Here is a 15,170-nt window from a genome sequence, read left to right as displayed (position 1 = left end):
CTTCATCCCCATTGCTATTGAGTTGATTCTGACTCATAGCAACCCTATGGAACAAGATGGAACTGCCTCATACAATTTCCAAGGTTGTAATCTTTATAGAAGCAGACTGGTTTATCTTTTTCATACAGAGTGGCTGGTGGGTTAAAACTACTGACCTTTTGTTTAGCTGAGCACTTAACCACTGTGCCACCAGGGATCCTTCTAACTTCAGAGATCCCCTAAAATAGTCTTAAGGACCATACTTTGAGAACTACTGTACCATACAGTGTAAGAGGCACTCTAATGAAAATATTGAATGTTTATTGATGGGACAAAAGAAGGTCAATTTTACGTATAGTGTTCAGGGATAATTTCGCAATGGATAGAATACTTTATCTGTATTCTCAAGGATGAATAAGTGCTTGACCAGCAACAAAATGAAAGAAAAGAGTATAGTCCAAGAAAAATCTGTTACAATACTACATACTAAGTTGGAATGTAGCCAATGAAGGATGGCAGAATAGGAGACGAATCTATGGAATTAAACAAGAGATTGGAAATCTGGTTAGAGGGGGAGAAAAAGGTGGAACAAAACTCAAAAGCATGAAAAATACCAGGCTTACTGGTCTGGTACAGATCAGTGAAACCTCCAAGACCATGGCCCCTAATCACCCCTCAGGCTTGGAATTGAACTCACTTCCGTGGCTTAACTTTAGCCAAAAAGTAGATAGGCCTATGAGGTAAACAATTACACCAGGAAGGTGCATTTCTTAGCATAATCAACGATGAGAGATTAGAAGGATAGTGTTTGTGCAGGGAGAAAGCTCTAAAGGCAGGACTATATAGGAAAGCGACATAGGGAAAAGGTAACCACAGGGAAGAAGTTGGAAGAGAGCTGTTACATTGTGAGGATTTCACTTAATGTAATGAAACAAAATGTGTATGAACTGTTGGATGGAAATGAATTTGTTATTTAAGCTTTCACCCAAATCACAATAAAAAGTTACATAAAAGATATGGCTAGCTTGAGGAGCAGAAACTATTTTGTGAACTGATACTGTCTGTCTTAGTAAAAAGGGGAGGTCAGGGTTTAGTCATGTTTAGTCAAGATTAGCCAATTGTTGATCTTAGTATTTTTCCCTTCTCTTTATAAACCCCATTGTTACCTAGCTTCTTAGAGCCATTTGCTTTTCTGAAATCACAGTGGTCTTCCTAAATGCGTATAGAATAGTGGCTCAGAATAAACCTTATTTAAAAAAAAAAAAAAATAGGCAGGGGCTAGTTCATTATGGCCTTGTGTGCCTTGCCAGTGAGCCATTAGAGGAGGGTACACAGTAGAGACTAGTTAGCATAAGCAGAAATCAAACCCACTGTCATTGAGTCAATTCTGACTCATAGCGAGTCTATAGGACAGAGTAGAACAGCCCTGTAGGGTTTCCAAGGCTGTAAGTCTTGATGGAAGCAGACTGTCTCATTTTTCTCCCACAGAGCAACTGGTGGGTTTGAACTGCTGACCTTTTGGTAGGTAGCCAAATGCCTTAACCACTGTACCACCAGAGCTCCTGTCCAGTTAGCATATTATTAAAAAATCCAAGCAAGAGGCAGTATGAGCAGGGCAGTGGAAATGGAAAGAAGATGGCAGAACTAAAAGATGTTGAATAAATTTACTCATGTGTGTGGAAAAAGGTTAGATCCACTCTGAGTTTTCTGTTTTGAATGACTAGGTGAGTGATTGTACTGTCCCCTGAGAAGGAATTCAGAAAAAGGAGCAGGTTATTTTGAGAAGAGTAACTTTGATTTGTACTTGCTGAATCGAGTTGACCAGTTAACATACACACAAAAGTATTTACTAGGCAGTTGGGTATAATTCTGGAGCTCAAAACAGAAGTTTATATTGGGAATAAATATATGAGGATTTTTGAATGGAAGTTATGGACATGGAAATGTCACCCAAAGAGTTAATAAAGTGGGGGGAAAATGAGGAAGGGTTTATCCTGAGGAATTCAAATATTTCAGGGAGAATAGTAAAACAGGGAGACAGGATGACTGAGGAAGAATAAGAGGTTACATAGTGAAAAATGGTCAAGAGAGGAGGGAGTCTTTAGTTCCAAAAGCCACAGAGAGATTAATAGGAAAAATGAGGACATTTTTGTCAGTGGAGACACATTAATAAAACTAGTTTCAGTGGAGTTGTAGGGATAGAATACAGTGTGAGGGTTGAGGAAAGAATTAGAACTCAATACAATGGAGTTTATATCTGTAAAACTTTATCTGAGCTGCTTCATGTTACTTGTTGGATTTGGATTTATAAGGCTAAAATTATGGAAGCTCTATTCCTGCTAGACACTCTGTATGTATCTTGAAAGCTTCCACTGAATGTACAGTAGTGTTTGAACTAAACTCCAGAGTTCTCAAAAGTGTGGAGACAGCAAAAACCAAGCACTTTGCACTAACCTATTTCTATTACTTAAGTAAGTTAAGAATGGTTATTAATCATTAGGTTATAAAATAAACAGAAAGAATGAGTACAAACTAATAGATTCCTCATTCATAAACTGTTCTCAATTTCAGTTTAATCATACTATATTTTTTTCACAATCATGTGGTTGTTGTCTGACTCAACAGCACATGATAATAACAACAACAACAACATTACCTCAAAGAGGACCAGAGCTCCCAAAAGGGTGATAGGAGGGAGAAAGAAGACATGACCATATTATTTACCTATTTTATTTTCAAAGGAGCTCTGGTAGCATAGTGCCTAAGTCACTTGACTGCTAACCAGAAGGCTGGTGGTTCAAACTCACCAGCCACTCCTCGGAAGGAAGATGGGGCAATCTACTTCTGTAGTGATACTGCCTCAGAAACCTAAGGAGGGGTCACTATGAGTCAGGTCTGACTCGACAGCATGTAACAGCAACAAAAAATATATTTTCAGTGTGTGTTTTTATGATTGTCTTTTCCTAGTGAGTGGCCTTGCAGCTACCTTCTACGTTCTCCTGGGATTTTTCTTCCCATAAAATGTTAAGAACTGAACAAATATACACGTGTTCTTTTATGTAAATAGAGACAGTGTTACAGTTTACTGTGAAACAATATTGTTATAAGATCCTAAATAAATAAAATAATCTCAACCAAAATTTAACCTCTTAAATGCATTTAAATCATAATTTTTAAAAATTATTGCTTTTTGTAGCAGTTTACATGAAAGTAGTGTCTCCATTACCTCATACAAATTCATAATAATCACAGATTCATCAAGAATATCTACTCACAGTTCTTGAAATACTACAAGCAGGAACAAAGACCACTGCTAATCTGTGGTCTTTTGTTACCATTGATTTTAGTGTAGTTTAGAATTTCTCCACTACAGGTTGTAGCATAAATTTGCAAAACATATAATCTTTTATAAAACCTGTGGTAATCCAAAACCTAGTTTAAATTCGTAACTAAGAGAATGCTTTCTTTTCAAACTCTGTAATTTGAAATTGGGAGGAGCTCTGGTAACGTAGTGCCTACGGCATTTGACTGCTATCCAGAAGGCTGGCCCTTCAAACCCACCAGCCACTTCTCAGAAGGAAGATTGGGCAGTCTCCTTCTTTAGAGATACCACTATGAGTCAGATCTGACTCGAAGGCAGTGAGTTTGGTTTTGGAGTTTTGGTAGTTTGAAATTGTAGAAATTATTTTCTTTCATTATTCAAGAATTATATGTTCATTGTAGAAAAACTAGAAAATACATAAAGAATAATGAAAATAGAAAAATCACATGTCAAAAACTGAAGAATCTGAGATTTTATCCTGTGTACAAGCTAACCAGTTTCATAGATACTGGCAGAAGACAACAAGACTCTTGAGTCAGAGGTAAAGGAACATTTATTACTCATAGATAACCAGAGTATCAGCACTTGCTCCAGATCCTTGAACTCTGTTTCTTTCATAGGGTGCAAAGAGAAGGTGCCACCTACACATGCAGTGGGTTGCATTACAGAAACTCTCTTTTATTCTCCTAATAACCTTTACCAAATTAAGCTATAAGGAAGCCATTTTCTCTTCCTGTTTTAGTAATAAATTTATCAAGAGTAAATGTAGAATTGATTCAGATACTCATCTTGTCACCTATTAAGATCACCATTTGATTTTTTTTTTCTTTAATCATTTCATTCAGTGAATTGCTTTGATAGTTTTTAATGAGCTCTCATTCTTTGGATGAACCCTGCTCAGTAATGATACATTATCTTCTTAATAAGACTGAATTTGATTTGACAGTTTATTGAGAATATTTCAATCTACGTTTTTAAGTGAACTTAGTCTATAATTTTCTATCCAGTGCTATCCTTTGATATGTGTTTTATATTAGAATTGTTGAATGGATTGGGTAGCTTTTTATCTTTTTATCAATAACTGGAAAAAAACTCACTGCCATCAGGTTGAAGGGTATTGTTTGTATGAAATGGAAACTGTTCCTTGAATTTTTTGTTAAAACTCTCTTGCTAAATCTGTAGGCCTAGGTGCTCTGCCCGCCCCCCCCCAGCTTTTTTTTTTTCCAGATTGTGCTGAAATATAACATAAAATTTGCCATTTTTAAGTATACAGTTCAGTGGCATTAATTATATTCACAGTGTTATGTACCGGGCACCACTATTTGTTTCTAAAACTTTTTTTAATCACTCTAAACAGAAACTCTGTAGCCATTAAGATTTAACTCCCTGTTGTCTTCACCCCCAGTCATGTTTTTATTATTGTTGTTGGCTTTGTTCAAACTCATAGCAACCCAGTGTACAGGAGAACAAAATACCGCTTGGTCCATCATCCTCACAATTTTTGCTATGTTTCAGCCCATTGTTGCAGCCGTTGTGTCAATCTATCTTGAAGGTCTTCCTCTTTCTTACTGACTCACTACCAACCATGATGCCCTTCTCCAGGGACTGGTCCTGATAACATACCCAAAGTATGTGAGACAAAGTCTCATCATCTTCACTTCTAAGGAGCATTCTGGCTATACTTCTTCCAAGACAAATTTCTTCGTTCTTCTGTCAGTCCATGGTATATTCAGTACTCTTTGCCAACACCATAATTCTAATGTATCAGTTCTTCAGTCTTTTTTAGTCATTGTCCAGCTTTCACATGCATATGAAATAATTGGCAATAGCATGGCTTGGGTCAGGCACACCTTAGACTTCAAGATGACATTTTTGCTTTTTAATACTTTAAAGTAAAGCCATAGTAACCATTGATCCCTATGCATTTGCTTAATCTGGATATTTCACGTACGTGGAATCATACAACATTTATCCTTTTGTGTATTATGACTTATTTTACTCAGCATGTTCTCAAGGTTTGTTCATGTTGTAGCATATACAACTTCATTCCTTTTCATGGCTGCATTTTATTCCATTGTGTGTGTGTGTATGTATGTGTGTATGTATGCCACAATTTGTTTATCCATTCATCTGTTGTGATAGACATTTCAGTTGTTTCTACCTTTTGGCTGTTGTGAATACTGCAGTGAACAGATGCAGTATACAGATACCTGTTTGAGTCCCTGCTTTAAGTTATTTTGGGTTTATATGTAGGAATGGAATATGTGAGTTCTATGATTAACTTTTTGAGAAACTACCAGATTGTTTTCACAGTGGCTACACCATTTTCCATTCCTGCTAGCAATTTCCAGTTGCTCGTTCCATTTTCTCCACATCTTTCCAACATTTGCTGTTGTCTGTTTTTCTGATAATACTCAATCTAATGGGTGGAAGTGGTATGTAGTTGTGGTTTTTATGTGCATTTTTTTCTGACTAATGAGGTTCAATATCTTTTCTTGCCCATTTGTTTGTATTTCTTCTTTGGAGAAATGTCTGTTCAAGTCCTTAGCACATTTTTTTGATTGGGTTGTTTTATCTTTTTGTTGTTAGGTTGTGGGAGTTTTTTATATATTGTAAATATTAAACCCTTATCAGATACATGATTTCTAAATAATGTCTCCCATATTGTAAGTATTATTTTAACTTTCTGATAGTGTCTTTTGATGCACAGAACCTTCCTTTGGGTGAAATCCACTTTATTTATTTATTTTGCTGCTCATGCTGTTGGCATTATATATAAGAATCCATATCAAATAGTTAGGGCATTGATCCATTTTAAGTTAACTTTCTCCTATTGTGTGAGGTAGAGTTCCAGCTTTATTCCTTTTTGCATACAGAGATCCAGTTGTGCCAGCACCATTTGTTGAAAATACTTTTGCTTTCCCCACTGAATGTACTTGGCACTCTTACCAAAATCATTTGGCCAGAATTGGATGAGTTTATTTCTGGACTCTTAATTCTATTCTACTGGTTTAATTGTCTATTCTTACACCAATACCACTTGATTTGAATATTGTCTCTTTTCTAGTCTGTTGAAATTGGGATGTGTGAGTCTTCTTACTTTGTTCTTTTTTAAGATTGTGTTGGCTCTTCAGTGCCCCTTGTAATTCTATAGAATTTGAGGATCAGCATTTCTGTTTCTGTGAAAAAGATTGTTGGAATTTTAGTAAGGCGTGTGTAGACTCTGCAGATTACTTTTGGTAGTATTGATACTATAACAAAATTAATTCATCAAATACACACACACAGAAAATGTTTTTCCATTTATTTAGGTCTTTCATTTCTTTCAGCAGTGTTTTATAGTTTTAGTGTATAAATTGTACATCTCCTGTTTATATTCTTTTTTAGGTATTTTATTATTTTTCCTTCATTCAAAAACATTTATTAGGCATCTCTTAGGCCAAGAAGCTCTGGTGGCCTAGCACCTAAGGCACTTGACTGCTAACCAGAAGGTTGGCAGTTCAAACCCACCAGTCATTCTGTGGAAGGAAGACAGGGCAGTCTGCTTCCGTAAATGTTTACCACCTTGGAAACCCAATGGGAGGGACTGTGAGTCAGACTCGACACAATGACAGTGGGTTTGGTTTGGTTTACTGTTAATCCAGCAACTATGGGATACATGCTCTTTTGATGCCAAAGTAATTTTGAAGCAACCTAAAATAAATAAATAAAGTGTACAGGTTTAAATTTAACAAGCTATAGTGCCTTCCCTTTCACCTAAGTTAATATGTGTCTACCCTCTGGTTAGTGGTTTACCTTCATTTCCCCTCCACCGCTCGCAACCATCAAAGAATATTTCTTTTTGTATAAAAACCTTTTAATGACTTTTCACAACAGTGGTCTCATACAATATTTGTCCTTTGTGATTGCCTGATTTCACTCAGTATAATACTCCCTAGGTTCAGCGATGTTATGAAATGTTTTACAGTTTCATCATTGTTCTTTAATTGCAAAGTATTCCATTATGTCTATGTACCATAGTTTGTTTATCCATTCATGTGTTGTTGGGCATTTAGGTTGTTTCTGTCTTTTTGCTATTGTTAATAATACTGTGATGAACATAGGTGTATATATATCAGTGCATGTTGTGGCTCTTAATTCTCTAGGATATATACCCACTATTGGGATTGCTGGATTATATGGTATTTCTATTTTCAGCTTTTTAAGGAAATGCTTTACTACTTTCCACAGAGGTTGTTCTGTTTTACAGTCCTACCTAAGGCACTTGACTGCTAACCAGAAGGCTGGCAGTTCAAACCCACCAGCCACTCCTCAGAAGGAAGGTTGGACAGTCTACTTCTGTAGTGATACTGCCTCGGAAACCCAAGGAGGGGTCACTGTGAGTCGGGTCCGACTCAATAGCAGATAACAACAACATCACCACCAGATGTGTGTGAGGGTTCCAGTCTCTCACCATACTCTCACCAGCATTTGTTGTTTTCTGTTTTTTTGAACTTTGCTATTAATGCTGGGGTGAGAATGCAAATGGAATTATTTTCTTAATTTCTGTTTCAGATTGTTCATTGCTGTGTATAGAAACACAGCTGATTTTTATGTTTTGCAACTTTGTTGAATTTGTTTATTGGCTCTGATAGCATTCTTATGGAATTTTTGAGATTTTCTGCATATAGAATCATGTCTTCTGTGAGTAGAGGTAGTTTTACTTCTTTTCTGATCTGAATACCTTTTATTTCTTAACCAGTTGTTTTGGCTAAAACTTCTAGTACATTGTTGATTAGCAGTAATGAAAGCAGGCATCTTTGTATTGTCCCTGATTTTACAGGACAGGTGCCTTTTTATATGTAAAATATCTGACTATGGATTTATCATCATATGTAGTGTTTGGTTTATTCAGGTTTTCTATTTCCTTCTTGAACCAAGTTTTAGTAGTGCATGTTTTCCTAGAAGATTATTTTTCCTGGCTTTAAATTTTTAATGGTGTGGAAATGAATATAGCATTCTTTTACAACTTTTTAATACTCTCTTGGGAATTGTATTTCAGTCACAAGCCTAATGTTTATTATTTTTCACTTCTTTGTTTTTTCATGATGAGATATACTGAGAATTATTCTTTAATAATCAGAGTTTGGTTTCATTCATAAAATTTACTTTATAAAAAAATTCAGTGTTTTACCTTTTTGTACCCCTTTCTCTCCGTCCTTTCCTTTCTTCAGTCTTTTCTGTCTTGGACTGAAGACTACCGTCTTCAGCAGTTTGAGTCTACTTCTGATTTGCTCCTGAGAATCTCTGCAATTAACAGCATTTATCACTTATCACAGTTTAGGCATTCTAGTAGTGCAACAGTTAAAGCATTTGGACGCTAACCAGAAGGTCTGTATTTTGAACCCACCAGCTTCTCCAAGATGAGAAAGATGAGGCAGCCTGCTTCCCTAAAGATTTACAGCCTTAGAACCCTATGGGGCAGTTCCACTCTGTCCTCTAGGGTTGTGATGAGTCAGAATCAACTCATTGGCAATGGGTTTGGTTTTTTGGATTATCATAGTTTGGGGAATATTCCTTTAAACTCCCCTGTGGGGGCAATTGTGACTCATCTCTTAGTATCAAACATTTTTCACAAAGGAGGCATTATATCCTAGTTTAAATGTGCTGTGTCAATTTGGTTGTTTGATTAGGAGTAAGCTTTGTAATAACTATAGATATTGACAGTAGGATACTTCACCTGACTGATGGGCATGTGATAGTTTTATATGATATATTGTCTTTTCTGCAAATTGAATTAGAATGTATCTCAGTTTCTCTTAAGAAATGTGGCTGTAACACTTTACTGAACAGATTATCCTTTTGTCTTGTAATCCATGTACATTTACTGTATTTTTATACAAATAACATTTGTTTACCAACTGTACCCTCCCCCCACAGCGTATTTTTGTAAGCACCCTATACTAATAAATGTAGAACATGTGCTACTTGCATGAAAATACAGTACTTCTTTATTGATAATAAGCAGTGATTCTTAAACTTTAGCATGCATCAGAATCACCTGGAAGGATTGTGAAAACCTCTTGAGTTTCAGCAGGTGTGAGGTAGACCCTGAAAATTGGCATTTCTAGTAAGTTTTCAGGTGATGCTGGTGCTCAAATGCCCCAGAGACCATTTGAGAACTGCTGATAAAGATAATTAAAATACATCTTTTGATAAACCACTTTTGATAAGCAGATTGTTCAACCTAGAAATGCTTTTTCAGACTTATATATTTATTCATTGGTAATAACATTTAGATTATATTTAGACATATAGTTAGTTCTCTTATAATCAAGATATTTTGTTTTAATGCAGTTTCAAAATTCTTTATTAAATAAAAGTAGGATATATGAGACAAGATAGAAAAAGGTTGTAATTGTTGAATCTGGGTCTTGAGTACATTGTATAATGATGGTTTGTAATACTCCTCTCTACTTTAATGTGTGTCTAAAATTTTTTTGATGAAGGGGTTTTTTTAAAAAATTTATTGCTTAGCTGTTACTGTGATAACTTCTTTCATATTTAATTTCTTAATAGAGTAAAGACAAGATTGCATCCTATAGCAAAACACCAAAAATTGATCGAAGTGATGTGGGAAAAGAGATGAAAGAGAAATCTTCCATGAAACGTAAACTTCCTTTTACCATTAGTCCATCAAGAAATGAAGAGCGAGATTCAGACACAGGTAGAATAATTACTGTTTTCTGGTAAAATCTTGATTGTCTTTTGCTATGATTTTCTTCTTATGTGCATCATTTGGTTTTACACCTTAGTTAAAAGAGAAAATATTTGTATTTTAATATTTCAGATGTATCATATTGAGGCAGAAATTGATATATGATATTTTCTTACCTGAATATGATTTTTAGTTAGAGATAAAAATAATTTGCTTTTTTCCTTACTACTCTTAATGCTTATCACAAATTTCTTGCCAATTTCACTATTTAGTTTTATGAGGAGAATTTCATTGAAGAAACATACTCAGTGAGAGGCAAACATTAGGATAGATAGATTGGAGAAAAAGCTATTCAGTTTTGGTAGGTACATTAATGAACCCACCAAAGAAAGAAATTTAGACATTTTAGACTCAGAAAGTGAATTAAAATACATACTACCAAAAAAGAAAGAAAACTTCAGGCTAACTGCTTAAGCCCTATTCATAGTACTTTTGTTTCTCAAGACTTCTACATACTAAAAATTGATACTTAAATCATTAATACCAGTTATTCATAATAGATTAGAACCTTATTACCACAGTGTAATAAATTACTAATTTGTCCTTTAGCTCTGAACTAATCATTTCTTGAAATTAATAGAAGTTTGAATGTTATTTGTGGGATTGTGTATTTATTATAGTTGTTTTATCTTGTGCATGAAATATAAACATTGAACAGTTCTTAAGTATGTTTTACCTTCACAACCACATATATATATACATATACATATATATATATATAAAAGAGATTTAATATCCAGAATACATTAAGAACTTTTATAGCTTAACAACAAAAAGACAAACACCCCAATAAAAACAAAAAAGGGCTAAAGAAATTATGTTCTTTGTTCATTTCAAGTTATAGTGTTCTTTTTCTAGAGATTCAGTTTGTATTTTTTCTTCTTCTGAAGTAAGACTCTTAAGTATTAGTTTGGTTCTCTAGCGCTTCTCTAACAAAAAATGCCACAAGTGGATGCTTTTAACAAACAGGGATTTATTCTTTTACAGTTTAGGAGGCTACAAGTACGAGTTCAGAGTGCCAAGCTCTAGGAGCTGGGTGAAGGCCACCTGATTTTGGCTTCAGCTCTGCCTTTTGCTCCCAGCCCACTGGAGCTGGAGGTGTCTCTTCACTCAGGCCAGCTGCTAGCTGACTGACCCTGACCCAGGGCTGACAAGTATAATGGCATAGTCCCAAAATTATCAAGCGACATGGCAGGCCACTGGTTCACATACAGAAACAGTCCCAAGATTAGCAGGTAACATGGCAGGCCATTGAGATAAAGACTAAGCCAAATGCAGAATCTAGATATGCCAAAAGCTTAATACCTTTCTCAAAGCTTCTTACATACTGGAAGCAGACCACATCCCCAAAGCTTACAGCAGATTCTACCACAGAATCGATTACCAGTCTCATCATGGAATAACCATACCCAGCTGCCCAGCCACTCAAAACCACACCCAGCCAAGTTGACACATAACCTTAACTACCACAATTATCCTTAAGTAATATTCTTTCTTAATCTATTAGTAAGGTCACTTAGCTGAGAAGGCCCTCGTGTGCCTTTAGGTATCTATTTAAGATTTTACCTTTCTCATAGTTTCTCTCTGGAGGTCGTTTACTAGTCATGTTTTAATTACTTGTATTACTCTAATTTTATTTCCTATTAACAGGAAGGAAGGGGTTTTGATAAAATCAGAGAAATGTAATGTTGTTTAGGAATGAATAAGGTTTCAAAAGAGTAAACTTCCCATTAGAGCCTTTGTTATTAACTTAGATGGCTTTTATTTAGACTAAAATAAATGAGAAAAAGTTAATTAGGAAACCATGAACTTTAGGAATTGAATATAATCTGAGTCATATTTTATTATTTGGCTTATATATTTTTTTTCCCTGTTATATTTCTACTATTCAAATATGGTGGGATATTGTAGCTGAGGCTGTTTCATAATAAACTCCTATTCTTCTAGAAATACTACATACCATCACAACACAAGATACTGGTGGATTTAAAATAAAAATTAATATATTTTTAGGTTATATTTGTAAAATTTAGCAAATTATGGGTAATGGGTAGATGTTTTGGTTTTACATCTGATACACACATACAAAACTAAAATACTAAAATGAACTTTACGAAGCCTAAAGCAAAACATGCTTTCATAATCCAGCTATCTTCTTTTTAAAATTTTTATAATTTTAAGAAATATGTAGAATCCAGAATACTGTTAAGAAGAACTTTCCAAGTGAGTGATATTTATAGCATCAAATCCTGTATTTGATACTGATCATTTCTATAGAGTTTACTGTATTTTAAACTATAGGTTGTAACTATAAATACACTCTTGACAAAGATAGAGGGAGAAATATTTATAACATCCAACAGTCCTCAGCTTAAAATATTCAGTATTTAAAGATCTTAAAAAAGAAAAACAAAAAGTGGGAAATTAGTCAAAAGATACAAGCAAGTAGTTCAACAGAATTGTGGATTTGAAGAAATAGTTTTTAATCCTACTTGGTTGTTGTTCACAAGTTGGAAATTGGAACTCCGTTTAGTTCATTTTGGCAGTATATTTTTGGAGGTAAATATGACAACGTATGTCAAAAACTAAAATATTTCTTAATATTTAACTAATTCTTTCTTTTGGCATTTTTTCCATATAAATAATTATTGATGAGAGCAAAAATTTATTTTCAAGAATATTATCTATCTCAGCTACATTATAGCCACAAAAAAAGGAAAGATAATGTCAAATAATACAGGATTTCTTAATTAAGGTGCAGAGATACTATTTTACCCTTAAAAATAATGTTGTAGATGACTTTATGATATGAAAAGATGCTTATGTTACAGGGAATGAAAAAATTAGTTATGAAACAGAATGTACACATTGATTCTGTTAAATGTTCTGTATAGTTATATATGTGTGTGTGTACACATGACATATATAAACATATATGGAAAGATAAAATAAGACTTTGTAAGTATAAAAGACTGTTTCAGTGTAAAACTAAGCCTAAACCAGGTGGGGTGAATATATTATGGATAGAACAAAATGTAAATGTTAAAACCCTGATTTAGTGAAAAGAACAGGGTGAAGAGTAAGGAGGAAGCGTTCGTAGTATTACTCAGCTCATCGACTTTCAAAGGAGGAATTGGCTGATGTTATCTAAGACTGAAGCATGTAGTTTTGGGTTTTTTTTTTTTTTTTTTTTTAATGATTATTTAAACTCTGTATACCGACTCCTCCTCACTTATTGACTTGGTTAGGTTCCAGAGACCAAGTAATTATGTGAAAATTGGCATTATGCAAAAATGGAAGATGACTGCGTCATTACATGACTGTCAAACCACTTAGAATTATAGCCCAGCCAAGTTAACACTTAATGTTAACTCTCACAGCCAACATTACAGTTACCTCGCCCCTCTGCATTTGTTACTGCCCAATGTATATCATTAATGTACAAAGTAGATTTTCTTAATGTTGTTGTAATGTGAAATGTCAGATGAGATAATTGATAAATGAGGAGTTGTTGTTGTTGTTGTTGTTGTTATGTGCCGTCGAGTCAGCCCCGACTCATAGCGACCCCTCCTTGGGTTTCCGAGGCAGTATCACTACGGAAGTAGGATTGCCCAACCTTCCTTCCGAGGAGTGGCTGGTGGGTTTGTATATATATTTAGAAAAGTGTCTAAATGATGTCCATCAGATGTTAATACTTCTAGGATATGGGGTGGTTTGTTACTTTATTCTTTGTACTCTTGTATGACTTAAATTTTTTAAAAAATAATGATCACATACTATTTTTATAAAACAAAGCCATTACTTTCTTTAAAAACAAAGATATTCATATCCTTGTTCTGGAAAGGCTCATTGGTTTCCAAAATCTACAATAATACCATCAACTGGATGAGTGATTCTTAGTCTTCATTTTAAGATACCCTACTGTATCTTAGAAGGGGCCCTGATCGTGCAGTAGTTAAGCACTTGGCTGCTAACTCAAAGGTTGATGGTTTGAACCCACCAGCTACTTTGCAGGGGAAGAGGTGACAGTCTGCTTCCATAAAGATGTACGGCCTCGGAAACCCCACGGAGCAGTTTTACTCTGTCCATAGGGTTGCTATGAGTTGGAATTGACTTTGATGGCAATGGTTTTGGGTTTTTTTTTGTTGTTGTTGTTATCATTGTTTTAACTGTGTATTAAAACATTTTAAATTCTCAGTTATGTTATAAATACTTTTTCAATGCCATTTTCCTAGAAATGTAATTGCTTGACTAGACAAAATTTGGAGAAGAATTACAGCATAATTTGAAGTCATGATAGCTTCATAATAATACTGGTCTTTCTGAATTCATTAATTTCAGCAAGTCTCCAGCATATCCACTTAAATAATTCCAAGATCTGTCCTACATTATCCTTTCCTATCAGAATTCTCATAAATTTTGTCTCATAAAATGTTAAACCACTGTATACTTATTAACTAGAAGACATATTACTTTGTGCTTACTATATCAAGTTGCTTTATCAATTATTTTTCACTTTCACTTTAAATATTGCCTATTGTACACTCCTGACAGGATAAGTTATTGTAATCATAATGGAAGTAAATCATAGTATGTTGTTGTTGTTGTTGTTGTTGTTGTTGTTGTTATGTGCCATCCAGTCGGCCCCGACTCATAGCAACCCATCCTTGGGTTTCCTTGGGTATCACTACGGAAGTAGATTGCCCAACCTTCCTTCCGAGGATAGGCAATCTATAATCATAGTATAGTGTTTATTATTGGAAACTTTGGAGTCTAATAGACCGGGGTTAGGTCCCTGCTTAGGAACCTACTCAAAAAAATAAAATAAACTCACTGCTGTCGAGTCATTTCCAACTCATAGTGACCGCTTTTTGGGGTCCAAGGCAGTATCTCTACAGAAGTAGATTGCCCAGTCTTCCTTCCAAGGAGTGGCTGGTAGGTTTGAACTGCCAGCCTTCTGGTTAGCAGTCATATGTCTTAGGCACTATACCACTAGAGCTCCTAGGACCCTACTTCTTGTTGTTGTTGTTATGTGCCGTCAAGTCAGACCCGACTCATAGTGACCCCTCCTTGGGTTTCCGAGGCAGTATCACTACGGAAGTAGATTGCCCC

The 15,170-nt window shown here is 35.0% G+C and overlaps 1 protein-coding gene across 1 annotated transcript in view; it reads left to right on the top strand.

The window, feature by feature from the left end:
• ANKRD12 (ankyrin repeat domain 12) overlaps positions 1 to 15,170 on the top strand; it is a 139,013-nt gene that overhangs the window by 5,870 nt on the left and 117,973 nt on the right. The window contains exon 2 of the mRNA XM_007949005.2: positions 9,860 to 10,007. Within this exon, the coding sequence (XP_007947196.1) occupies positions 9,860 to 10,007 (148 nt within the window). The remainder of the gene's footprint in view (positions 1 to 9,859; positions 10,008 to 15,170) is intronic.

The sequence above is a fragment of the Orycteropus afer genome, unplaced genomic scaffold, assembly GCF_000298275.1.
Source record: "Orycteropus afer afer isolate SDZICR_OR568_19922 unplaced genomic scaffold, OryAfe1.0 scaffold00234, whole genome shotgun sequence".
Taxonomy (NCBI): Eukaryota; Metazoa; Chordata; class Mammalia; order Tubulidentata; family Orycteropodidae; genus Orycteropus; species Orycteropus afer.
The sequence above is the reverse complement of the archived record's forward strand: the minus strand, read 5'-3'. Positions and strand labels throughout refer to the sequence as shown.